This window comes from Bos grunniens, chromosome 21 (assembly GCF_055505025.1).
Source record: "Bos grunniens cultivar Pamir isolate PY7600 chromosome 21, Bosgru_T2T1.0, whole genome shotgun sequence".
In the NCBI taxonomy this organism is placed as follows: domain Eukaryota; kingdom Metazoa; phylum Chordata; class Mammalia; order Artiodactyla; family Bovidae; genus Bos; species Bos grunniens.
In genome coordinates, this window is record NC_141185.1 from 20,366,860 (window position 1) to 20,393,497 (window position 26,638).

The window sequence follows — 26,638 nt, forward strand, 5'->3', positions numbered from 1 at the left end:
CTCTAAAAAAGCCAGGATTGAATGTTTATGTTTTATGGGAGAGTTTTCAGCAGTTAACATACCTTTCTTTCTTTCCAAATGGTGACATGAGCTTGAAGCACATGGAACCCATACTTAGAGTCAGTATAAATATTTAGTTTCTTATCCTTCCATAACTGCAGAGCTCTCACTAATACATTTATTTCAGCCTTCTGGGCCAAAGTCTAGGGTGACAGAGCCTCAGCTTCTGTGACTTCTGGACTATTGCATACCCTGCCTTTCAGGTTCCGATTTCTATAAAACAACTCCCATCAGCAAACCATTCGAACTCTGGGCTGTCAAGAAGTTCATCTAGAAGATCAGACCTGCTGGAATAATTTTCTTCTGTAGTTTTTGTACACTGATGCAGTAAGTCTCTCAACAGCTAGAAGCAGAGTTACTGGATTCAAAGTTTGGCACATCTTTAAGGTAATGTTGAGGGTGTCCATTAGGAGAGGCTGGTATCTTCCTAACTTTTGCAGGCAACAAATGATGCTCTTCTAGCATGGATTGTAACTGATGAGAAGTTAATATGTGTAAATGTTGCTTTAGTTAACCAACAGGGTGGCTGCTCCACCCGCAGGCAGCTTGACCATCCCAGGGCTACTGAGTCCAGTTGTTTTAAAAAGTAAGCTACTAATCTTTGACCCCAGCTTTTGGGTCAGGACACCTAGAACTATTCTCATGACATTATAGGATAAAGGGTTTGTCTAAATTTTGAAGCCCCAGTGCTGGTTTTCTGCTCAATTCAGACTTTAGACTCTTGAAGTCTTGCTGGTGGTCCTCGTTCCATTGAAGTGGTTCCCTTTCTTCCCTGGTGGTCCTTGTTCCATTGAAGTGGTTCCCTTTCTTCGCCCATCAAGGTCTCATATAGAGTTTTGGCTTTGAGTCTATAATTCAGAGTCCAGGTACAACAGTACCTAGCCATCCCAGGAAAGCCTTAGAGTTGTATCTTTGTGGTTGAAGATAGTAATGCACTAATTGCTGTCTTCTGATCTATGGTCAGGGCTCTCACCTCGGGGTCAAAACAAATCCTAAATGTTGAATCTGCTACTGTGAGACCTGAGCCTTGAGATCTGATATATGAGACTTCATATCCCTTTTCTGCCAGAAAACTTAAAACCTTAAACAGTATTCTCATCTGAATCTTGTTTTGTCTCATAACTGATCAGTAAGTCATCAAGATTTTTTAACTGACTTCCATTCTCTTTCAACTACTCTGTTAAAGCATTTTCAAAGAGAGGAGGGCTGTCTCAAAAATCCTGTGGAAGCACTGGCCAATTGTATCAAGTAGCTTCCAGAGTGTCAGGGTCCCACCATTCAAAGACAAAAAGGTATTGAGTACCGAGGCAAGGGGATATGGAAGAATATACCCTGTAAGTCCAACACAGAACACTGAGCACTCCCAGGCATTTGGGTGAGTAGGCTGCACGGGTTTGATACCACTGGGTGAATAGGGATGACTCATTTATAGCTCCTATGTCTTGCACAAACTAGTAATCCCCACTAGGCTTTGGAAGAGGGAGAATCAGGGTGTTGCAAGGGAATTTGCAGAGCCTAATGAGTTTGTGTTTTCAGAATTTGGTGAGCAATGGTTGGATCCCCTTTAGGTTCTAGGGCTTTAAAGGATACTGTATCTTCCAGGGGTATTTTCTCTTAGGTGTTAATCCTATTTTTAAAAAATTTTTATTTAATAGCAGAGTATACTTGATTAACAATTTGGAAACAATCCTTTGTTCCATGTCTCGTTCTAAATGTTGCTTCTTGACCTGCATACAGATTTCTCAGGAGGCAGGTCAGGTGGCCTGGTATTTCCTCCTCTTGAAGAATTTTCCAGTTTGTTGTGATCCACACAGTCAAAGGCTTTGGCATAGTCAATAAAGCAGAAATAGATGTTTTTCTGGAACTCTCTTGCTTTTTCGATAATCCAACGGATGTTGGCAATTTGATCTCTGGTTCCTCTGCCTTTTCTAAATGTGGGACATATGGAAGTTCTTGGTTCACGTACTGTGGAAGCCTGGCTTAGAGAATTTTGAGCATTACTTTGCTGCCATGTGAAATGAGTGCAATTGTGCAGTAGTTTGAACATTCTTTGGCATTGCTCTTCTTAGGGATTAGAATGAAAACTGACCTTTTCCAGTCCTGTGGCCAATGCTGTGTTTTCCAAATTTGCTGGCATATTGAATGCATTACTTTAATAGCATCATCTTTTAGGTTTTGAAATAATAGCTCAACTGGAATTCTATCACCTCCACTAGCTTTGTTCATAGTGATGCTTCCTAAGGCCCACTTGATTTCACATTCCAGGATGTCTGGCTCTAGGTGAGTGACCATAGCATTGTTTATTCCTTGGTCTTTTATTCTTTTTTATGGGACTATTTTTTTTTAAATTTTATATGCTCCAAAACATTCTACTTGGAAATTTTCACTACAAATAAGAAAACAAAAAAATTAAGGAACAGCAGCACAAATACATAATGAATACTTTAATTATAGATATATTAAATGTATATTAATGTAATACTTCCATAACATGATAGCTCATATTGTGTTCAGAAATAATACAAAGAGATTATACTAGAGAACTGCATAATCTTGTACTGTGTAGCAGAAGGGATATCCTCATGGGAGCCAAAAAAGGAGCCCTGGAAAGTGGAGAGAGAAAAGTTACATGTGATCTATAACTTGTGTATCAGCCAGCTGTGGGTTTTTAAAAAATGGTGTTAAAATGAATCTGAGAATGCCTTTAGAGATAATTCCCCCTTTAGAGAACATCAGAGAATTCCCAGTGGGATTGTAAAGGCAAGAATGGAAACTGTATTGTGAGGTTTTAGCCATGACTTTCACCTCACTCTGCTGTATGTGAAGAAATAAGGGAAAGTATTCAGTCATGATGTGCACCTTAATCAGCATCAAACAATTCCTGTCAGCCAGAAACACTGTAAATGCCTCAAAGCAGATAAGCCTAAGTCTCAAAGCCTAGTTAACAGAAGAAAATTCACACTGGAAAAGAACCATGCAATTGAAGGATTATGAAAAATGCTGTAACAGAGTTAAAATTTTAGTAACTATCAAAGAGCTCGAAATGGAGAGGAACTCCAAGTGTAATAAATTCTACAAGGCTTTTAGATTGTCATTTACTCATTAGTTAACCCCACACTGGGGAGAAATACTTTAAATGAGATCAAAATGAGAAGTTCCTAGGTAGTGATTCATTCATTTCAGCATCAAAACTTCCATAAGAGAAACTATGAATATCCTGAATGTGTATTGGAACATTTGATCGTGTTTAACAGAGGAGCAACACAAACACTGAAGTAGATAGGGGCTTTGAGGTGCCTCCCCAGCCACCTTAAATAAAACACCATCCTTCTCGAGAGTCACACTAGCCCCATGCCCTGCTTTATTCTTCAAAGCCCTCACCACCCACCACACTACACATTTATTTCTAAAAATGCATTAACTTACTCCATTAGAATGCAAACTCCAGGTTTTTACAAAGCTGTATTCTCAATACCTAGTGTGAACCTAGCATGTAGTAAATACATAATAATTGTTGATGAGTGAATTATAGTACTTTCCTTAGGTGGAATATTTGGTATCTTGAAGTTAATCCATTCTAAATGAAACAGAATTGACTTTAGCAGGCTTTTGTTCATTGTTTTGTAATGCATCAGAGTAGAAAGCATTGTAACTGCTATGATCTACAAATTATTCTCCAATTGTGTGGGGATAAAAACGTTGTACAAGAAGCACCAGCACCCTCATTAGGGCCCTGACCAGTGAGAGACCCAAGTGAAGTGTTTCAAAAGGATCACGAAGACAACATGAGTTCCCAGCTTCTGAAGACAAAGTTCCCTTCTTTTCTCTAATTCTAAATCTAAATAATACGTTACTCCTCTGAGGAATAATTCTCTCTTGGCCTTGTCACCCACTGGTACAGAGGGCATGGAAGTTTGAAATTCAAGAGCAGTAACCCTTTTCTGGCAAAGTTCGGCACTTAGGAATCACATCTCTTATTAATTCAAAAAACAATACTAAGGGCCTGCCATTCATTAAGCGCTATGCATAAGGATACATTTTTAAAACATAGTTTGCCAACTCATAAAAAAAATGACTGTAAAAGAGTGTGATCAGTATGAAAGATTCAAGGAGTAAAAGCAAAGGAACATGTAACTTTGACTGAAAAGGGCTGGCAGAAGCCTTCTGAATACAGTATCACTGGAGCTGAGTTCCAAAAGTTAAATAGCTATTCACTTGGCCACAAAGAAGGGCAGAGCATTCCAGTCAGAAGTCACAAGAATATCGAGGGAGAAAAACACACAGCACCCGGGGGAAGTACCTGGTATATGTGCAACTGATCATGATGCTCCAGAAAGGGTGGGATGAGGGTGGGCAATCTGTGATTTAAATATTCAGAAAGCACAAAGGTATTTTCATAGCAAAACCTGTTAAAAGTTAGGTTAAATAAACATCTTCTTAGCTGTGTAGTGATAAGGAGACTAAACATCCTTTTAGCTGTGTAAGGATGAACAAGGAGAGATAGGGAGAGATTCTCCTTGTCCCAAGAGGGACTATCAGAATGTTTATCAAAAAGGAGCCTAAGGAGCACTGAACTAGAATATGATCACACAGCGAGATCTGCAGAGATGAGGCTGGCAAGGTAGGTGGAAGAAAGAAGGTTACAGCCTTCTGTGTTGCCCTGCTTTGTGGAAGATCGAAAAAAAGAAGAAAACATGAACCAGTAAAGATTTTAGATGAAAGACGAGGATTAGTTGTTTGAAAATATTGAAATTAAGATTACTAGGGGATGCCTAAGTGAAGATATTTAATAGGCAGTTAGAAAGAAGGTTGAGAGAGCAAAAGCAGGGATTCAGACTGTAAGTCTTGGAGTCAGCCTAACATTACAGGTTGTAAAAACCTTGGCTGTGAATAACATCATGTAAAAGTACAGTTGACCCTTGACAACCTGGGGGTTAGGGGTGCAACCCTCCTGGCAGTCAGAAATCCGAGTGTAACCCTCCGTATCTGTGATTCCTTCAGATGCAACCAACCACTGATTGTGTACTGCTGTGGTATTTACTATTGAAAAAAATAACGTTTAAGTAGACCCGTGTAGTTCAAGCCTGTGTTTTTCAAGGGTCAACTGTATTTAGAGTAAGTGAAAAAACAAGAAAAGGAGAAAGCAAAGAAGGGAAAGGGGAGAAGAGGGATGAAAAAGAGAAAAAGGATGGTACTCTGGGAAAGAGCAATACCTACAGGGTATTGGCTGAATAAAAGAGAAGCTCCAGGAAAAAGGAGAAAACCAGCATAGAGGAAAAGTGGTTTCCATAAGAAGCAGGAGACCTCTTTTCCTCTAAAAAGAGGGAAAATGAGTAGAGCAAAGTGGGGACAGACACTGATCTCCTATAGTCTGTTTTCTGTAAGACAGGACTGAGGGCCGTGTAATACGGAAAGGAACAAAGAGCCAGAGAAAAGTGAAGAGGCAAATCAGAGGTCTGGATTAGCCGTAGTGGAAAAGGGACGGGGGCCATGCTAGCAACAGATGAAAGGCTTTGTTTACACTGAGGGCTCTTCTAAAGTTGAAGGCGAGATACTTTGACTCCAGTTTGAGGAGCTATGGGAACTTCACGTGGAACTCAGCATTCCAGAAAGGAAGAGGGAATGATAATAATTAGGTTGAAGGACAAGGGGAAGATAAATTTGAAAGGGCTGCGAAGAGTACTTCATATGGTGTCGCATAAGGCCAAGGCTGGACAGAGAAGGAAGAAAATCTGAAAGCGGGTGATGGTAAGGAGAAAAATGGGCAGCAAGAGGAGGAAGCTGTGAAGAAGCTAAAGAGAGAGAAGAGAGAAAAATTAGTTTAAGTGAGAAAGTGAAAAGCTGGAAAGATGAGAATCTCATTAGTTTTTGAAATTTAAGATTACAGAAAGAGAAACAGGATGGTGGTATCTGTGGTGTGGCCATGATAGTTAAGTTCCTGGAATGTGATGAAGCCAGTCAAAATAGCTCAAGGATATTGGCAAGGCATCATACAGGTCATCCCAAGATGACAGTAGGAACTGGGATAGACAGAAAGACTGTCAGCAGGATACCAAGTTAGGCTTCTGAACTTTAAGACTCACCCCTAAATTAAAGACAAAAACTGTTAAAATTTCAAAATGTATTAAAAGATGTGCCCTGGAGATATGACTAATGGCAGATGAACCTAACTTGGTATTATCTTCATTATTAGTTTAATAAACCATGCATATTCCTTTAAACAAAATATGAAAATCACTGTACAATTTTTATAAAATGCCTAACAGACTAAAAATTTTAAATGCAATTAGTAGTGTGTGGTGAAACAAATGAAAATTCTTTTGTGAAATCTTTCATTATTTATCTTATTGTGGAAATACTGTTCTGGATTTGAGTCACGATTTTTCTATTTGCCAATTTTTAAATATATCCATAGCATATATCCAAAGCAAAGAGGTGACATAATTTTAATCTCTGAAGCACAGACAACTTCAAAATAGGGAAACTAAAGAATGATCTAAAAACAGTTAAAATGTTCAATTCTGTGTTATGTGTGTTGTACCAAAATAAGAAAAAATATAAATAATAGGAAATATTTATAGAGATAAAATGGATTCCTCCTTAATGTTAGTTATAGGGTATCAGTAGTTCAAACTGAGTTAGAATAACATAAATGCCATTTTTTTTTAAATTAAAGAAGCATTACTTCACAAGTTTAAGGATATATAATAAAAAACGGTTCAGTTAAGTTCAGTTGCTCAGTCATGTCCTACTCTTTGCGACCCCATGGACTGCAGCATGCCAGGCCTCCCTGTCCATCACCAGCTCCCAAAGTTTATTCAAACTCATGTCCATTGAGTCAGTGATGCCATCCAACCATCTCATCCTCTGTTGCCATCTTCTCCCGCCTTCAATCTTTCCCAACATCAGGGTCTTTTCAAATGAATCAGTTCTTTGTATCAGGTGGCCAAAGAATTGGAGTTTCAGCTTCAGCATCAGTCCTTGCAATGAATATTCAAGACTGATTACCTTTAGGATGGACTGGTTGGATCTCTCAAGAGTCTTCTCCAACACCACAGTTCAAAAGCATCAATTCTTCGGTGCTCAGCTTTAAGTCCAACTCTCACATCCATACGTGACTACTGGAAAGACTATAGCTTTCACTAGACATATGTTTTATGGCAAAGTAATGTCTGTTTTTTAATAAGCTGTCTAGGTTGCTCATAACTTTTCTTCCAAGGAGTAAGCATCTTTTAATTACATGGCTGCAGTCACCATCTGCAGTGTTTTTAAAGCCCCCAAAAATAAAGTCTGTAACTGTTTCCACTGTTTCCCCATCTATTTGCCATGAAGTGATGGGACCAAATGCCATGATCTTAGTTTTCTGAATGTTGAGTTTTAAGCCAACTTTTCAATCTCTTCTTTCACTTTCATCAAAAGGGTCTTTAGTTCTTCACTTTCTGCGTAAGATTGGTGTCATCTGCATATCTGAGATTATTGATATTTCTCCCGGCAATCTTGATTCCAGCTTGTGCTTCTCCAGCCCAGCGTCTCTCATGATGTACTCTGCATAGAAGTTAAATAAGCAGGGTGACAGTATGTAGCCTTGACGTACTCCTTTCCTGATTTGGAACCAGTCTGTTGTTCCATGTCCAGTTCTAACTGTTGCTTCCTGACCTGCATACAGATTTCTGAGGCTGTGAAAGTGCTGCACTCAATATGCCAGCACATTTAGAAAACAGCAGTAGACCCAGGACTAGATAAAGCCAGTTTTCATTCCAATCCCAAAGAAAGGCAATGCCAAAGAATGCTCAAACTCCCACACAATTGCACTCATCTCACACGCTAGTAAAGTAATGCTCAAAATTCTCCAAGCCAGGGTTCACCGGTACATGTTCCATGAACTTCCAGATGTTCAAGCTGGATTTAGAAAAGGCAGAGAAACCAGAGATCAAATTGCCAGTATCTGTTGGATCACTGAAAAAGCAAGAGAGTTCCAGAAAAACATCTACTTCTGCCTTATTGACTATGTCAAAGCTTTTGACTCTGTGGATCTCAACAAACTGTGGAAAATTCTTAGAGATGGGAATACCAAACCAATCACCTGACCTGCCTCCTGAGAAACATGGTGATGGCATTTAATAATTTCATGATTTTCAGGCTGTTGATCTACACAATTCTTCAATCCGCAATAACACGTTTCTCCACTGTACATCATAGCCAGCAAATGAATGTCACTAAATATTCCTTCACTCAGTTAATTAGCTGTGTCTAGGTCTTGGAAAGAAACACCTTTATGTAACTGGATGAGACACCGAAAATTCAGCATTTGTAGCAAGTAACTGATTCCATCAACAAGGTACTTTTTAAGCAAGTTGGATTTTCTTCTGAGCCATTCTCTCCTCAGAGAGAGGAGAATGGTCAGAGAATGACAATACTTGTAGAGTAGAGCTCCTCATCTCCAAGGAATACGTTCCAGGAGTTCATCCCCAAGGAAATTACAATGTTTTAGATGCACATTATTTTCTTTAAAATTTCTGGTTCTGAAAGAAAATTGATCAAATGTTTTCGTGCAGTATCTTCAAGAAAATCTTCATCTACTAGCTTGTTCTCCACAAAATATGTCCAAATAGCCTGTTTGTAAAGTTGTTGATTTGATGGATTTGAACATTCTTTGTCTTCTTCACATAAAAGTTTCCGTTTTTCTAGAAATGCAGAAGCCAGAATTAAAAAGTGATTGTCTTTGCCAGCAGCTTCGCTAAGTTATTGTATGTGGGCCTGAGCCAGGTCTCCGAGCTCCTCCACTCGCCTTACCACACTGGAGCCTGCAGCTGCCTTGACCACAACAGGCAGACACGCCCCTATTTTGTTCTTCTTGATGTGATGGTCAATGGGATTGTTTCTTCAACTTCTCTTCCCTGGTGACTTAGTCAGTAAAGAATCTGTCTGCAATGCTGGAGACCTGGGTTCAATCCCTGGGTCAGGAAGATCCCCTGGAGGAGGAAATGGCAACCCACCCCAGTGTTCTTGCCTGGAGAATTCCATGGACAGAGGAGCCTGGCGGGCTACAATCCATGGGGTCACAAAGAGTCAGACGTGACTGAGTGACTAATACACACCATCTGTGGTTAGTGTATTTTTTCACCTTTTCTTGGCCCATATTATTTTAATTTTTTTAAAAATTTTATTGAAGTATAGTTGTTTTACAGTGTTGTTACTCTCAGGTGTACAGCCAACTGAATCAGTTATATATGTATCCACTTTTTTTTTTTGTAGATTCTTTACCATATATGCCATTATAGAGTACTGAGTAGACTTCCCTGTGCTACACAGTAGGTCCTTATTAGTTATCTATTTTGTATATAGTCATCTGTATGTGTCAATCCCAACCTCCCAGTTTATCCCTTCTACCTCTTATATGCTGGTAATTATATATTTGTTTTCTACATCTGTAACTATTTCTGTTTTAGATAAGCCCATTTTTACCATTTTTTAAGTGATACCATATCTTTGTCTTTCTGTCTGACATATTTCACTCAGTATGACCATCTCTAGGTTCATTCATGTTGCTGCAAATAGCATTATTTCTTTCTTTTTTATGACTGAGTAATATTCTATTGTATACTCGTGCTACTCCTCCTTTTTCCATTTTTCTATTGATAGACATTTAGGTCGCGTCCATGTCCTGACTAAATGCAAATAGTGCTGCAATGAAGATTGGAGTGCATGTGTCTTTTTGAATTATAGTTCCCTCTGGATATATGTGCAGGCGTGGGATTGCTGGATCATATGGTAGTTCTGTATTTTGTGTTTTAAGGAATCTCCAAACTCTTCTCCGTAGTGGCTCTACCAATTTATTTCCCCCAGCAGTATAGGAGGGTTCCCTTTTCTTCACATCTTCTCCAGCATTTATCGTTTGTAGAGTTTTTTGATGATGGCCTTTCTGATGGATGTGAGGAGATACTTTGTTGTTTTGATTTTCATTTGTCTAATAATTAATGATGTTGAGCATTTTTTCATGTACTTTTTGGTCATCTGTAGGGCATCTTGCGGAGAAGGCAATGGCACCCCACTCCAGTACTTTTGCCTGGAAAATCCCATGGATGGAGGAGCCTGGTGGGCTGCAGTCCATGGGGTCGCTAGAGTCAGACACGACTGAGCGACTTCCCTTTCACTTTTCACTTTCATGCATTGGAAAGGGAAATGGCAACCCACTCCAGTGTTCTTGCCTGGAGAATCCCAGGGACGGGGGAGGCTGGTGGGCTGCCATCTATGGGGTCGCACAGAGTCGGACACAACTGAAGCAACTTAGCGGTAGCAGCAGGGCATCTTTGGAGAAATATCTCTTTGGACCTTTTGCTCATTTTTTGATATTTTTCTATAGTGGGCTGCATGAGCTGTTCGTATATTTTTATATTAATCCCTTGTCAGTTGTTTCATTTGAAAATATTTTCTCCTATTCTGACGGCTGTTGTTAGGTCCTAGTTGTTTATTTTTGTTTGTATTTTCATCACTCCAGGGGATGGATTTAAAAAGATCTTGCTGCAGTTTATGTCAAAGTGTATTCTATGCTTTCCTCTAAGAGTTTTAGTGTCTGGCCTTGCATTTAGGTCTTCAATCTATTTTGAGTTTAGTTTCATGTATAGTGTTAAAGAGTATTCTAATTTCATTTTTTACACGTAGCTCTCCAGTTCCCCAGCAACACTTATTGAAGAGACGGTCTTTTCTCCATTGTATATTTTTACCTCCTTTGTCACACATTAGGTGACCCTAGGTGCATGAGTTTATCTCTGGACTTTCTATCTTGTTCCATCAATCCATAATTCTGTTTTTGTGTGAGCACCATAGTCTCTTGATGAATGTAGCTTTGTAATATAGTCTGAAGTCAAGAAGACTGATTCCTCCAGCTCCAATTTTTTTCCCAAGATTGCTTTAGCTTTTCAGGGTCTTTTGTGTTTCCATACATGTAAAGTTTTTTAATTCTAGTTCTGTGAAAAATGCATTTAGTAATTTCACAGGGATTGCATTCACTCTGTAGATAGCTTTGAGTAGTATAGTCATTTTAACAATATTTATTCTTCCAATCCAAGAACGTGGTATATCTTTCGATTTGTTTGTGTCATTTTTATTTCTTTTGTCAGTGTGTTCTAGTTTTCTGACTATGGGTCTTTTGCTTCCTTAGGTAGGTTTACTCCTAGGTAATTTGTTCTTTATGATGTGATGGTAAATGGGATTGTTTCCTTAATTTCTCTTTATGATCTTTCATTGTTAGTGTGTAGGAATGCAAGAGATTTCTGTGTGGTAATGTTGTGTTATGCAACTCTACCTAATTAATTGACGAACTCTAGTAGTTTTCTGATAGCATCCGTAGGAGTTTTTATGTAAAGTATCATGTTATCTGCTAACAGTGACAGTTTTACTTCTTCTTGTCCAGTTTGGAGTTATGTTCTTTCTCTTCGATGATTGTTACGACCAGGGAATGGACATTTTGTTGTACCCCTTAAAAGAAATGTTTTCAGTTTTTCCCCATTGAGCATGATGTTAGTTGTAGGTTTGTCTTATATGAGTTTTACTATGTTGAGGTAAAGGGCTTCCCTGATAACTCAGTTGGTAAAGAATCCACCTGAAATGCAGGAGACCCCGGTTTGATTCCTGGGTCAGGAAGATCTGCTAGAAAAAGCATAGGCCACCCATTCCAGTATTCTTGGGCTTCCTTTGTGGCTCTGGTAAAGAATCTACCTGCAATGTGGGCGACCTGGGTTCTATCCCTGGGTGGGAAAGATCGCCTGGAGATGGGAACTGCTACCCACTCCAGTATTTTGTCCTGGAGAATTTGATGGACTGTATAGTCCATGGAGTCACAAAGAGTTGGGCATGACTGAGTGACTTTCACTTTCGTGTTGAGGTGTGTTACCTTTCTGCAGAGTTTTTATCATAAATGGGTGCTAGATTTTGTCAAAAGTTTCTTATGCATTTATGGAGATGATCATATAGTTTTTATTCTTCAGTTTGTTGTGCTGTATCACACTGATTGATTTGCAGATATTGAAAAATATCAGAGATATTGGGATAAGTTTCACTTGGTCATGGTATTTGATCCCTTAAGTGTATTGTTAAATTTGATTTGCTAGGAGTTTGTTGAGCATTTTTGTGTCTGTGTTCATCAGTGATATTATTGACCTGGTATTTTCTTTTTCTGTGGCATCTTTATCTGGTTTTGGTATTAAGGTGATGGTGGCCTCATAGAATGAGTTTGGGAGTGTTCCTTCCTCTGCAATTTTTGGAACAGTTTCAGGATAGGTACTAACTCTTCTCTAAATATTTGATAGAATTTGCCTGTGAAGCCATCTGGTCCTGGATGTTGGCAATGTTATACCTGGTTCCTCTGCCTTTTCTAAATCCAGCTTGAACGTCTGGAAGTTCTTGGTTCATGTACAGCTGAAGCCTAGCTTGAAGGATTTTGAGAATTACCTCACTAGCATGTGAAACAAGCACAATTGTGAGGTCATTTGAACATTCTTTGGCATTGCCCTTCTTTAGGATTGGAAAGAAAACTGACCTTTTCCAGTCCTGTGGCCACGGCTGAGTTTTCCAGATATGCTAGCATATTGAATGTGGCACTTTAACAGCATCATCCTTTAGGATTTGAAATAGCTCAACTGGAATTCCATCACCTCCACTAGCTTTGTTTGTAGTAATGCTTCCTAAGGTCCACTTGACTTCACACACCAGAAATACTGGCTCTAGGTGAGTGATCACACCATTGTGGTTATCTGGGTCATGAAGACCTTTTTTGTACAGTTCATCTATGTATTCTTGCCACCTCTTCTTAATATCTTCTACTTCTTTTCAGTCCATACCATTTCTGTCCTTTATTGTGCCTATCTTTGCCTGAAATGTTCCCTTGGTATCTCTAATTTTCCTGAAGAGATCTCTAGTCTTTCCCATTCTATTGGTTTCTTCTCTTTCTTTACATTGTTCACTTAAGACTTATCTGTGCTATTCTTTGGAACTCTGCATTCAGATGGGTATATCTTTCCATCTCTCCTTTGCCTTTCACTTCTCTTTTCTAAACTATTTGTAAGGCCTCCTCAGACAACCATTTTTCCTTGTTGAATTTCTTTTTCTTGGGGAAGGATTTGGTCACTGCCTTACGAACCTCCATCCACAGTTCTTCAGGCTCTCTGTCTGCCAGATCTAATCCCTTGGATCTATTCGTCACTTCCACTGTACGATCATAAGGGATTTGATTAGGTCATACCTGAATGGCTTGGTGGTTTTTCCTACTTCCAGTTTGTGGCTAAAGGGTTTGATATATTAAGACTTGTCTTTGGGTATAGGATATTTTTTGATAGGCTTAACATTTTTTGCCAATGGTTTTTAAGCAGTTAGTTGTGGTTTTGTAAGCTCACCTTTCTTAAGAAGAGGTGAGCTCATGTCTTTCTACTCCACCATCTTCTCTCCGTCCCTGTAATCTTCTATCAAGGAAGCACATTTCACCCTTCCTGGCACAGAACTATCTCAGTCCCCCAAATCTACCTGTTAAAGTCCTTGGGAAACACCTTAGGGATCAGCAGGCAAGCTGTCTGAGGTCACTAATAGGTGTATTCCTGCTCTGGTTTGTCATCTGTTGAATCTCACCTTGTTCTAAGAAAATAATGGGTCCCATTTTATTTAGTAAGTCTCTTCCTTTTGAAGCGGGGGACAGTCATTCTGACATATACAAAAATGAATGAGCAATAATACTAGTAAAAGGAAATATTAATCACCTTAGATTTGTCTGTCCATTAACTCCCAACACAATACAGCCATAGTTGGAGACATGGCCAGCCAGCCAAGTCAGAACAGAGCAGGCAGTTCCAGTGTTCATAAGGAATTCCATTCTCCTTCCTGCCACATCAAGAGTGACCCAAGACTCTGCTGGAATGATAAGGATGGATTGAGTAGGGTTAGGCTGGGCACTTCAGGCCCATCCATCCATGTGTAGGAACCTGAGAAATTGGGGAGGAACTGGAGCCAGTTAGGATTGTCCTTCTGGCATCTCACAGGAGGGCACATGGGACATCCCTCTTCCTAGTGACCCTCCTTTTGAGAGAAGGTGCACTGATTTTGGCCCAGGAGGCTTCTCCTCTGTTTTTTTTTTTTTTTTTTTTTTGGTCTTCTTGGCCTCTAGGGTCCCCTCAAGGTGATGGGTGAATCAGAGCAACCAAAAGTTTTGTTTTCTTTACAAATGTCCTATCCTGTTCTTATTTCCTCCGTCAAATCTCAGTTATTACAGACCTTGAAGAGCTCTTCTGCCAGGGTTGACATGAGGTTTGGGGCCCAGACTCAAGCTTTTTAAATTTTCTCCTGATGTCAGGAGCAGACTGGGTGATAAAATGCAGAGCCAGTGTCAGCCTCCCTTCTGCAGAATCAGGGTCTGTCTCAGTGTGCTTCCCGAATGCCCCTGTCACCTGGCTCGTGAAGACTGCCTGGGTTTCATCTCTTTCCTGTGTAACTTAGCAGACCTTCTCATAGTTTACCAGGTTCACCATACAAGTTTCATTCTTTCTGATACACAAGTAATATAATGTCTCATACTAGCCTTGCGCGCGTGGGTCTTCATAGTCCTGTTGTGGGTCATGATCTGGGATTGGGCCCCCCCTGTTTGATAAATCTGGTGGTGCAGATTTGTTGCCATTAGGCTATCTGCTTGTTCTCTGGCCTTCCTTGTATCCATTCGTATCACCTGAGATGTAACCGCGGGCAAGAATAATTGTGATGTCCTGTCAGGTCAGGAGGAACCTTAATCCAAAACTCATAATCCCATCCCTAAACTTGGGGTTCTCCCAAGAACCTGCCAAACCTATCCTTATAGATTCCTGTTCTCCCACTGGGAAAGGGACATGCAGTCTAGTACTTGCCCCATTTCTGTCAGCTATTTGTGGAACAGATAAAGGCTCTGTGAAGCAAAAGTGAGAACTAATTTTAAACCTGATTAGGGACAGCATTGGGATCTCTGATTTGGGAACTTCTGACTTGAAAGGGTAAGGAAGGGGTGGGTCTAGAGGCTGAAAGCCGTGTTAAAGGGGAGTAAACAGGTTTCTGAGGAGGAGACTTGCTGAGCTGATGGCTAGTTAGCCACTGGAAGCAGTGATCTGTGACAAGTTCTGCCTCCCAGTCTTTTGAAGAAATGGAAAGAGAGGCTACACAAACACACAGTAGGAATTTCTTAGACTGGGGGTCTTGTTATTGTTGTTTCGTAGCTAAAAGTCATGTGTGACTCTTTTGCAACCCCGTGGACTGTAACCTGCCAGGCTCCTCTGTCCAAGGTATTTCTCAGGCAAGACCACTGGAATGGGTTGCTTATGCATTTTCCATATTTACATATAAATCTGAGGTCTGACAACTAGAGATCCTGGCAGGGATGGAGGGAGCCCTCAAGACTAGAGTAACAAAACCAAAGAGGAAGATGGCAAAGGAGATCATAGAATTTCCTTCCTCAGAGTTGGTGACACAAAACAGAAAGATGTTAGGGGTCATGAAGAGGGTGACCCAGTATGGAGTGTCCAAGATGCAAGGGACAGGAGTGTAGGTTTGGAGACCAAGGGAGAGTCAGAGGGAGAGTCAGAGAGAGAATGAGATTACCATTTAAACCACCCCTCTGTGGGTACCTATGCAGGCACTTCCAATTTTCTGAAAGGCCCGGAACCAACCATTTCACACAGAAAAGTCTAACTGCTTCAGCCTGTTTCTGATACAACTTCTTTTGGTGATGGGGTAGGGGGGATCTTGGGGGGAATGAGAATTTTGTGATGATTGGACTTATAGCCACTACTTGATAATGAGTGTTGAACCTCTATCACTCTTAAATCTCCCATGAGGGAGAGGCCGCTGGGCCAAGATCTTTACAGTATGAGGTGAGCCTCTCTCACCTCTGCTTGTCACCTGCCATTGTGAGCTGTTGTCAATCAAGGAAGCCTAGTGTCACATCCACTTTCTCAGAAGGAGAGGACAGGAAAAGAAGTAGAGATGAAGAGAGGGGAAAGGACCAAGGGGAAGGCACAAATGGTGCCTGGATGAGAGTTCTGGGGCCTGATGGCAGGCTTACCAAATGCAGTGAGACTGAGGCGAAAGGTTTAGGTGGCCACTTGTCAGCTGAGAAGAAGCTGCATTTGTCAGTCCTTAAATGCTGGAAAAGAAATGAAAAAAGCAAAATGGCTGTCTGGGGAGGCCTTACAAGTAGCTGTGAAAAGAAGAGAAGCAAAAAGCAAAGGAGAAAAGGAAAGATATAAGCATCTGAATGCAGAGTTCCAAAGAATAGCAAGAAGAGATAAGAAAGCCTTCCTCAGCGATCAATGCAAAGAAATAGAGGAAAACAACAGAATGGGAAAGACTAGAGATCTCTTCAAGAAAATTAGAGATACCAAAGGGAACATTCATGCAAAAATGGGCTTGATAAAGGACAGAAATGGTATGGACCTAATAGAAGCAGAAGATATTAAGAAGAGATGGCAAGAATACACAGAAGAACTGTACAAAAAAGAGCTTCACGACCCAGGTAATCATGATGGTGTGATCACTGACCTAGAGCCAGACATCCTGGAATGTGAAGTCAGTTGGGCCTTAGAAAGCATCACTATGAACAAAGCTAGTGGAAGTGATGGAATTCCAGTTGAGCTATTTCATACCCTAAAAGATGAGATGATGCTGTGAAAGTGCAGCACTCAATATGCCAGCAAATTTGGAAAACTCAGCAGTGGCCACAGGACTGGAAAAGCTCAGTTTTCATTCCAATCCCAAAGAAAGGCAATGCCAAAGAATGCTCAAACTACCGCACAAGTGCACTGATCTCACATGCTAGTAAAGTAATGCTCAAAATTCTCCAAGCCAGGCTTCAGCAATACGTGAACTGTGAACTTCCAGATGTTCAAGCTGGTTTTAGAAAAGGCAGAGGAACCAGAGACCAAATTGCCAATATCCACTGGATCATGGAAAAAGCAAGAGAGTTCCAGAAAAGCATCTATTTCTGCTTTATTGACTATGCCAAAGCCTTTGACTGTGTGGATCACAATAAACTGTGGAAAATTCTGAAAGAGATGGGAATACCAGACCACCTGATCTGCCTCTTGAGAAATCTGTATGCAGGTCAGGAAGCAACAGTTACAACTGGACATGGAACAACAGACTGGTTCCAAATAGGAAAAGGAGTACATCAAGGCTGTATATTGTCACCCTGCTTATTTAACTTCTATGCAGAGTACATCATGAGAAATGCTGGGCTGGAAGAAGTGCAAGCTGGAATCAAGATTGCCGGGAGAAATCTCAACAACCTCAGATATGCAGATGACACCACCCTTATGACAGAAAGTGAAGAGGAACTAAAAAGCCTCTTGATGAAAGTGAAAAAGGAGAGTGAAAAAGTTGGCTTAAAACTCAACATTCATAAAACTAAGATCGTGGCGTTTGGTCCCATTACTTCATGGGAAATAGATGGGGAAAATAGATAAAGTCTGACAGTGTCAGACTTTATTTTTGGGGGCTCCAAAATCACTGCACATGGTGACTGCAAGCCATGATATTAAAAGACACTTACTCCTTGGAAGAAAAGTTATGACCAACCTAGATAGCATATTGAAAAGCAGAGACATTACTTTGCCAACAAAGGTCCATCTAGTCAAGGCTATGGTTTTTCCAGTGGTCATGTGTGGATGTGAGAGTTGGACTGTGAACAAAGCTGAGCGCCAAAGAATTGATGCTTTTGAACTGTGGTGTTGGAGAAGACTCTTGAGAGTCCCTTGGACTGCAAGGAGATCCAACCAGTCCATTCTGAAGGAGATCAGCCCTGGGATTTCTTTGGAAGGAATGATGCTAAAGCTGAAACTCCAGTACTTTGGCAAGCTAATGCGAAGAGTTGACTCATTGGAAAAGACTGATGCTGGGAGGGATTGGGGGCAGGAGGAGAAGGGGATGACAGAGGATGAGATGGCTGGATGGCATCACTGACTTGATGGACATGAGTCTGAGTGAACTCCGGGAGTTGGTGATGGACAGGGAGGCCTGGCATGCTGCAATTCATGGTGTTGCAAAGAGTCGGACATGGCTGAGCATCTGAACTGAACTGACTGAAATGCCTAGGTCCCCCCAACGAAGGGCAAGATAAACAGAAGCTCCATGGGCATCCCTTAGTGGTCACTAAACATGGTACCGACCTAGGTCCTTGAACTTTTTAATAAATAGACGTTGGTAAGAGGCCAGCAAGGACTTCAGGCAGGACATTATTAGATCCATGCTGCAGCATGGGAAAACAAAAACAAGAAGTTTTGTTCTTGCTCATTCCCCAAGAGGAGGCTAGCTAGCTCCTTAAAGAGAGTAATGCCAGGAGTCGATCAGTGGATTGGGCAGGAGGTATAGCTTGGGTGGTCTGTCCACCACTTTGGCGGTCCTATGTTCAGGGATCATGCACAGTAACCTGCTTTTGCTCCACACATCAAAAAATGATGGTTGGCGTGTGGCCTTTTTGTTCAGAATTGCCCCAGCTGCACTTGTGTGCAATTATTTTTAGTCCTTTATAGTTCATTTGTATTCCGTTGTTTGAGGAGAGGTTTATCCAGTTTGACCGTCCTGGAGAGAGTCCAGGTCCCAGACCATCTCACAGTCTTGATAATTCTGTATAGTTTCCTATATTTCTTGTAGATAAAATACTTTAGCATCATCTTGTACATTTTCTATTCCAAATTTGACTTAGACAATTCTCAAAGAAATAGTGGCCCCCCCTTTTTTTTTCTTTTTCTTCGTGTTTAAGGATTTAAAAATCTTTAATTTAAAAATCTTCGTGTTTAAAAATCTGGGTTCAAGTGTCTACAGTGTTTTATTTTTAAGAGATGTAATGAGTTCGTAAAAGCTTTAAATCTGTTAATACACACTAGTAAACAATTACAATATGAAAATTGAAGCTAACATCCCCCAGAGTGGACTCAGTCTTGATTTTCCATCATGATAAGAAATTGAGACCATTGAAAATTGACCCTTGATATTCTACAGGAAATTCTGACTTCATTTTTCTAACCCCTTCCAACTTCACTAATTTGACTAAAAAGAGTGAATTATGGGAGGAAAATAAAGATATATTGAACACATACACAAAGTATGCAACTTCACTAAAATATTCTACCTTTTTCAAGCTCAGATATTTTTCTAATTCCAGAAAATCTCTGCTGGTAGGAAATAAATTGATTTAACATCCATTGACTCAAGAAAAAAATTATTTTCAGACTAGAAGAGATCATCTTACTCATCTCTTCTAAATTTTATAGATAAGGAAACTTGCAAAACTGGATTAATTGATTTTTCTCAGTGAAAGCAATAGAGCTCACAGTTAAAGAGAGTGTCATATTGCTCCTTTTGTTTCCACATACCACACAGACTCATATTATTTCTTTAACTTATGTTCAAGTGTAGTTGACTTACAATATCATGTTAGTGACACTTATAAAGCAAAGTGGTTCAGCTATACATATATATATATTTGTGTATATATATATACACACATACATATAATACACATATATACACACTTTCTCAGATTTTTTTCTATTACAGGTTATTACAGTATATTGAGTATAGTTCAATGTGCCATGCAGTAAATTCCTTTTGTTTACCTGTTATGTATATGTGGTGGTCTGTATTTCCTAATCCCATACTCCTAATTTATCCCAGCATTCCTTTCCTCTTTAGAAACCATGTGTGTTTTCTATCTCTGAGTCTGTTTTGTTTTGGATATAGATTCATTGTATTGCTTTTTAGATTCCACATATAACTGATATCATGTAGTATTTGCATGGTAATCTCTGCGTCCACCCATGTTGTTGCAAATGGCAGTATTTCAAACTTTTTTACGGCTGACTAAAACTCCATTGTACACATATGTCACTTCTTTATGCATTCATCTGTCAATGGACACTTGCCTTGCTTCCATGTCTTGGCTATTGTAAATAGTGCTGCAGTGAACATTGGGGTGTGTGTATCTTTTAAAGTTAGAATTTTCATCTTTTCCAGATATATCCCAGGAGTGGGGATGCTGTATCATATATTAGCTTTATTTTTAGTTTTTTTAAGGAACCTCCATACCGTTCTCCATAGTGGCTATACCAGTTTACATTCCCACCCACAGTTTAGGAGGGTTCCCTTTTCTACACACCATCTCCAGCATTTATTATTTGTAGACTTTTGAAGATAGCCATTTTAACCAGTTTCAGGTGATACCTCATCATAGTTTTAAATTTGCACATCTCTAGTTAGTAGCAATGTTGAGCATCTTTTCATGTGTCTCTTGGCCATTTGTATGTCTTCTTTGAAAAAGTCTGTCCAGGTCTTTGCCCCCCCCCCCTCTTTTTTTTTATTTGATTGGGTTGTTTGTTTGCTTGTTTAATATTGAGCCATATGAGCTGTTTGTATACTTTGGAAATTAACCCCTTGTAGTCATATTGTTTGGGAGAAGGCAATGGCACCCCGCTCTAGTACTCTTGCCTGGAAAATCCCATGGACAGAGGAGCCTGGTAGACTGCAGTCCATGGGGTCGCTAAGAGTCGGACACAACTGAGCGACTTCACTTTCACTTTTCACTTTCATGCATTGGAGAAGGAAATGGCAACCCACTGCAGTACTCCTGCCTGGAAAATCCCATGGATGGAGGAGCCTGGTAGGCTCCAATCCATGGGGTCACTGAGGGTTGGACACGACTGAGCAACTTCACTTTCACTTTCCACTTTCATGCATTGGAGAAGGAAATGGCAACCCACTCCAGTGTTCTTGCCTGGAGAATCACAGGGATGGGAGAGCCTGGTGGGCTGCCATCTATGGCGTCGCACAGAGTCGGACATGACTGAAGCGACTTTGCAGCAGCAGCAGCAGCAGTCATATTGTTTGCAAATATTTTCTCCCAGTCTGTAGATTGTCTTTTTGTTTATGGTTTCCTTTACTGCACAAAAGCTTGTGCTTGATTAGATCCCATTTGTTTACTTTTGCTTTTATTTGTTTTGCCTTGGGAAACGGATCAAAGAAAAAATTACTACAATTCTGGCCAAGAATGTTTTGCCTCTGTTCTCTTTTAGGAGTTTGTGCCTTTTATTTAGCCCTTTAAAATATTTTAAATTTATTTTTGTATATGGTGTGATAGTAATGTGAAAGTGAAGGTCGCTCAGTCATGTCTGACTCTTTGTGACCCCATAGACTATACAGTCCATGGAATTCTCTAGGCCAGAGTACTGGAGTGGGCAGCCTATCCCTTCTTCAGGAGATCTTCCTGACCCAGGAATTGAACCTGGGTCTCCTGCATTGCAGGCAGATTCTTTACCAACTGAGCTATCAGGGAATCCTGGTGTATGGTATGAGGAGTATTCTAATTTCATTGATTTTCATGAGACAGTCCAGCTTTCCCTACACCACTTGCTGAAAGACTGTCTTTTCTCCATTGTTTATTCTTGTGTTCTTTGCAAAGATTAACTGATCATAAGTGTGGGGTTTATTTCTGGTCTCTGTTCTGTTCCATTTGTATGTGTATTTTTGTGCCAATAAAACACTATTTTGATTACTGTAGCTTTGCCCTATTGTCTGAAGTGTGGGGGGGCGGTGGTTATGTCTCCAGCTTTTTCTGAAGGAAACTGGAGAGTTATGTCTACAGTTCTTTTTTCTTAGGATTATTTTGATAATTCTGGTCTTTTGTGGTTCTGTTTAAATTTTATGATTATTTGTTCAAATTCTGTGGAAAATGTTTTAGGTAATTTGATAGGGATCACATTAAATCTGTAGACTATGTTGGGTAGTATGGCCATTTTAACAGTATTATTTCTTCTAATTCAAAAGCATGGAATATCTTTCCATTTCCTTGAATCTTCTATAATTTTCTATACCAGTGTTTTATAGTTCTCAGTTTATAGGTCTTTTACATCCTTGGTTAGGCTATTCATAGGTATTTTTTGGATGTGGTTTTAAATGGTTTTTTTTTTTTTTTTTACTTTCTGATATTTGATTGTTAGTGTAATGAAATGCAACAAATTTCTGTATATTAATCTTGCATTAATCTACCTTACTGAATTCATTTCTCACTTCTAATAATTTTAGTGTGGGGAATTTAGGATTTTCTATATAGAGTATCATGTCATCTACATATAATGACAATTTTACCTCTTCCATTCTAATTTGATTACTTTTTATTTCTTATCTCATCACTTGGCTAGGACTTCCAATACTATGTTGAATAGACATGGTGAGAGTCAGCTTCCTTGTTTTGTTCCAGAATTTAGTGGAAAGGCTTTCAACTTTTCACCACTGAGTATTATATTGACTGTGGGTTTATCATAAATGGCTTTTATTATGTCCAGATGTGTTCACTCTCTACCCAATTTGATGAAGGCTTTTTTAATCACAGTCTCACATTTTCTTTATCTATTGAGATCATTATATGGGTTTTTTTCCTCCTCTTGACGTGGGGTATCACTTTAATTCACATGTGAGGAACCATCCTTTCAACCTGGAATGAATTCAACTTGACTGTAGTGTATTATGATCCTTTCTGTGTGTTGTTGGTTTTAGTTTGCTAATATTTTATTGGAGACTTGCATCTATATTCATCAAAATTTGGTTTTGATAGGGTGATGGTAGCATCATAGCGTGACTTTGGGAGTGTTCCCTACTCTTCAGTCTTTTGGAAGAGTTTGAGAAGGATCAGTGTTAGGTCTTCTTTGTATGTTTGGTAGAATTCCCCAGTGAAGCCATCTGGTCTTGAACTTTTGTATACAAGGAGCTGGGGTGGGGGTGGTTGGTTTGGTTGATTTTTTGCAGATCAGGTTTTACTTCTAGTGATTGATCTGTTCAAATTATCTGTTTATTGACTCAATTTGAAAGACTGTATGTTTCTGAAACATATCCATTTCTTCTAGGTTCTTCAACTCACTGGCCTGTAATTCTTCACAGTATTTTCTTATGATTTTCTTTTTTTATTTCTGAAGTATTTACTATGCCTCATCATTCATTTCCTGTGTATTTGGATCCTCTCTCTTTTCTTCTTTTCTCTGTTTTCTCTTTTAGCCTAGCTAAGTGTTTGTCAATTTGTCCTTTCAAAAATTAGCTCTTGGTTTTATTGATCTTTACTATTGTTCTTTTAATCTCTGTGTTATTCATTTCCTCTCTGATCTTTATTATTTTCTTCCTTCTGCTGAATCTGGTTTTTGTTTGTTCATTTGCTAATTCTTATAGGTGTTAGGATATGGTTGTTTGCGTGTTTTGTTTTTTTTTTAATTTATTGGGATAGGCCTGTATCACTATGAATATTCCTCTTAGAACTGTTTTTTAATGCATAGATTTTTGTAAAGTTTTGTTTTCATTGTTTTTTGTCTCTGAGTATTTTATGATTTCTTCTTTGATTTCATCAATGACCCATTGGTTTTTTACTATCATGTTTTTTAGCCTCCATACAATCAGATTTTTTTCCTTGTTTCTCTTTCTGTGGTTGGTTTTTAATTTCATACAATTGTGATCAGAAAAGATGATTGAAATAACTTCTGTTCTCTTAAATTTGTTGAGGCTTGTTTTGTATACTAGTGTGTGGTCTGTGCTAGAGAATATTCAATGAGCACTTGAAAAGCATGTGTATTCTGTTGTCTTTGGATGTAGTGTCCAGTAGATATCAAGTAAGTCAAACTCTTCTATTGTTATTTATCACCCCTATTGCCTTGTTGACATTCTGTCTGGAATATCTGTTCACTGATGTCAGTGTGGTGACAAAGTCTCCATCATTACTGTGTTCCTGTCAGTTTCTTATTCTCTGTCTCTTAGGATTTGTTTTATATCTTTAGGTGCTTCTGAATTATGTGCCTATGTGTTAACAAGCATACTGTCCTCTTCTTGTACTGATCTTTTTACCATTACAGAGCAGCCTTCTTTGTCTGTTTTTGGACTTTGATTTAAGTCTGTTTTGTCTCTTTGAATATTACTACTCCCACTTTTGTGTCATTTCTGTTTGCAAGAAATATCTTTTTCCATCATCTCACTTTCAATTTGTGTGTGTCTTTCACCAGAAATGGAGTCTACTCTAGGGCAGCATATTATAGGTACTTGCTTTGGATGTAGTGCTTTGCTATTCAGTCTTCTACTCTCTGGCTTTTGATTGAAGCATTGTGTCCATTATACGCTTAACTTACTTTTTTTTTTTTTTTTGATGTTTGTGATTCTATTTATGCTTTTGATTTGTGGTGGTGGTTGTTCAGTCACCCAGTCATGTCACCTCTTTTCAATACCATGAACTGCAGCACTTCCCTGTCCCTCACCATCTCCTGGAGTTTGCCCAAGTTTGTGTCCATTGTATTGGTGATGTCATCCAGCCATCTATCATCCTCTGACTCCTTCTTCTCCTCCTGCCCTCAATCTTTCCCAGCACTAGGGACTTTTCTAATGAGTTGGCTCTTCACATCCACAAAATACTGGAGCTTCAATTTCAGCATCAGTCCTTCCAGTGAGTATTCAGGGTTGGTTTCCTTAAAGAGTGACTATTTTGATCTCCTTGCTGTCCAAGGGGCGCTCACGAGTCTTCTCCAGCACCACAATTCAAAGGCATCAATTCTTGCGCTCTGTCTTTTTGACAGTCCAGCTCTCAAAACCGTATGTGACCACTGAGACCTTTGTTGGCAGAGTGATGTCTTTGCTTTCCAACACCATGTCTTGGTTTGCCATAGCTTTCCTGCTAAGAAGGAATCATCTGATTTCATGGCTGCAGTCACCATCCATAGTGATTTTAGAGCCCCAAAAGAGAAAATCTGTCACTGCATCCACCTTTTCCCCTTCTAATTTGCCATGAAGTAATGAGACCTGATGCCATGATGTTAGTTTTTTTTAATATTTAGTTTTAAGCCAGCTTTTTCACTCTCCTCCTTCACTCTCATCAAGAGGTTCTTTACTTCCTCTTCACTTTCTGCCTTTAGAGTGGTATCATTCACATATCTGAGGTTGTTGCTGTTTCTCCCATCTATCTTGATTCCAGTTTGTAACTCATTCAGCCTGGCATTTCTCATGATGTGCTCAGCATACAGGTTAAACAGGGTGACAGCAGGCAGCCCTGACATACTCCTTTCTCAGTCTTGAGACAGTCAGTTGTTTCATACAGAGTTCTAACTGTTGGATTTGTGGTTACCTATAGCTTTATCTACCAGCTTTAGACTGATAGTCATATAAGTTCAAATACATTCTATAAAATCTACAGTTTTTACTTTTCTCTCCCAATTTTTTTTTTATTTTTTGTTTTACATCTTTTGCCATTAATTGTACTTGTCTCTTTTACACAATTCTGACTGTTTTATTAATCTGTGTACTGATTTAAGTGATCTTCAGTCCTTTTATATATTTGCCTTTCATATTATGTTTTTCTTTTTCATATAGATTCTTATTTCTCTATTTAGGGTAGATCTTTAGGTGTTGTTTTTTAGATTGGATTAAGTATTATATTCTTTTAGTTTTTTCTTGTCTGAGAAATTCTTAGTTTCTGCTTCTATTCTAAATGATAATCTTACTGAGTAGAGTATCCTAGATTTCAGGTTTTCCACTTTCATGACTTTGAATATCTTTCTTTTCTGTGAAGTTTCTACAGAGAAATCAACTGATAGCCTTATGGAGGTTTCCTTGTAAGTAAGTCTTTTTTTTTTTTTTTTAAACTTTACAATATTGTATTAGTTTTGCAAAATATCGAAATGAATCCGCCACAGGTATACATGTGTTCCCCATCCTGAACCCTCCTCCCTCCTCCCTCCCCATACCATCCCTCTGGGTCGTCCCAGTGCACCAGCCCCAAGCATCCAGTAGTAACTCTTTATTTCTCTTTCTGCATTAAGAATCCTCTAATTATCTTTAACTTTGCTGTTTTAATTATGATATGTCTTGGTGTGAGTCTTTTTCATCTTTGGGACCCTCTGTGCTTCCTGTTCCTGGATATATGTTTCCTTCTTCAGGTTTGGGAAGTTTTCAGTCATAAGTTCTTCAAATACATTTATGATCCCCTTTTCTTTTTCTCTTCCTTCTGGAATACCTATTTGAGTATATTACCATGCATTATATTATTAAATATCTCATAGAATCTCATGTGTTGCTTTCATTTTTTATCTATCTAATTGGATGATTTCCATTATTCTGTTTGCCAGATGATTATTCCTTCTTCATTATTTAGTGTACTATTCGTTGCCTTTAGCTTGTTTTTTATTTTGGCAACTGAGTTGTCTAATTTTAATTGGCTCCTCCTTATAGTTTATAGTTCCTTGTTACAGTGATCTGCATTTCTTTTTATAATCATTCTCAATTACTTTAGCATCTTTATTACCTGCTGTTTGAAATCGGGGTCTGGTAGACTGGTGTGGTCTGTTTCATTGTTTGTTCTTTCAGGGGGTTTCTCTTGTTCTTTTAGTTGGTAGTAGTTCCTCTGCTTTTTCATTTTATTTAAATTTCTCTTACTCTGAATTTAGGAGAAACGGTTATCTACTGTGGCCTCTAAGGGCTGTTTTTATGTGGGAGCTTCCCAATGTAGACTGTGTGGTGAGTCCAGTATTTTTGGTGCCGGTGCCCTTTGTTGTAGATGCCT

At 39.3% G+C, this 26,638-nt stretch overlaps 1 protein-coding gene and 1 pseudogene across 13 annotated transcripts in view; one reads left to right on the plus strand and one right to left on the minus strand.

Moving 5' to 3' along the window:
* The window catches only part of LOC147349202 (transforming acidic coiled-coil-containing protein 3-like), a 115,937-nt gene that overhangs the window by 5,651 nt on the left and 83,648 nt on the right, over nucleotides 1-26,638 (plus strand). For 3 of the 13 annotated variants that reach the window (XM_086363393.1, XM_086363387.1, XM_086363397.1), the window contains exon 3: nucleotides 264-447. The exons of the other annotated variants lie outside the window; for them this stretch is intronic. Coding sequence is in view for 1 of the 3 variants with exons in the window: in XM_086363397.1 (XP_086219523.1) it covers nucleotides 264-334 (71 nt within the window). In the remaining 2 variants the exon portion in view is untranslated. The remainder of the gene's footprint in view (nucleotides 1-263; nucleotides 448-26,638) is intronic. 13 annotated transcript variants of the gene reach the window in all.
* LOC147349203 (RAB7A-interacting MON1-CCZ1 complex subunit 1 pseudogene) lies at nucleotides 4,892-26,491 on the minus strand (annotated as a pseudogene).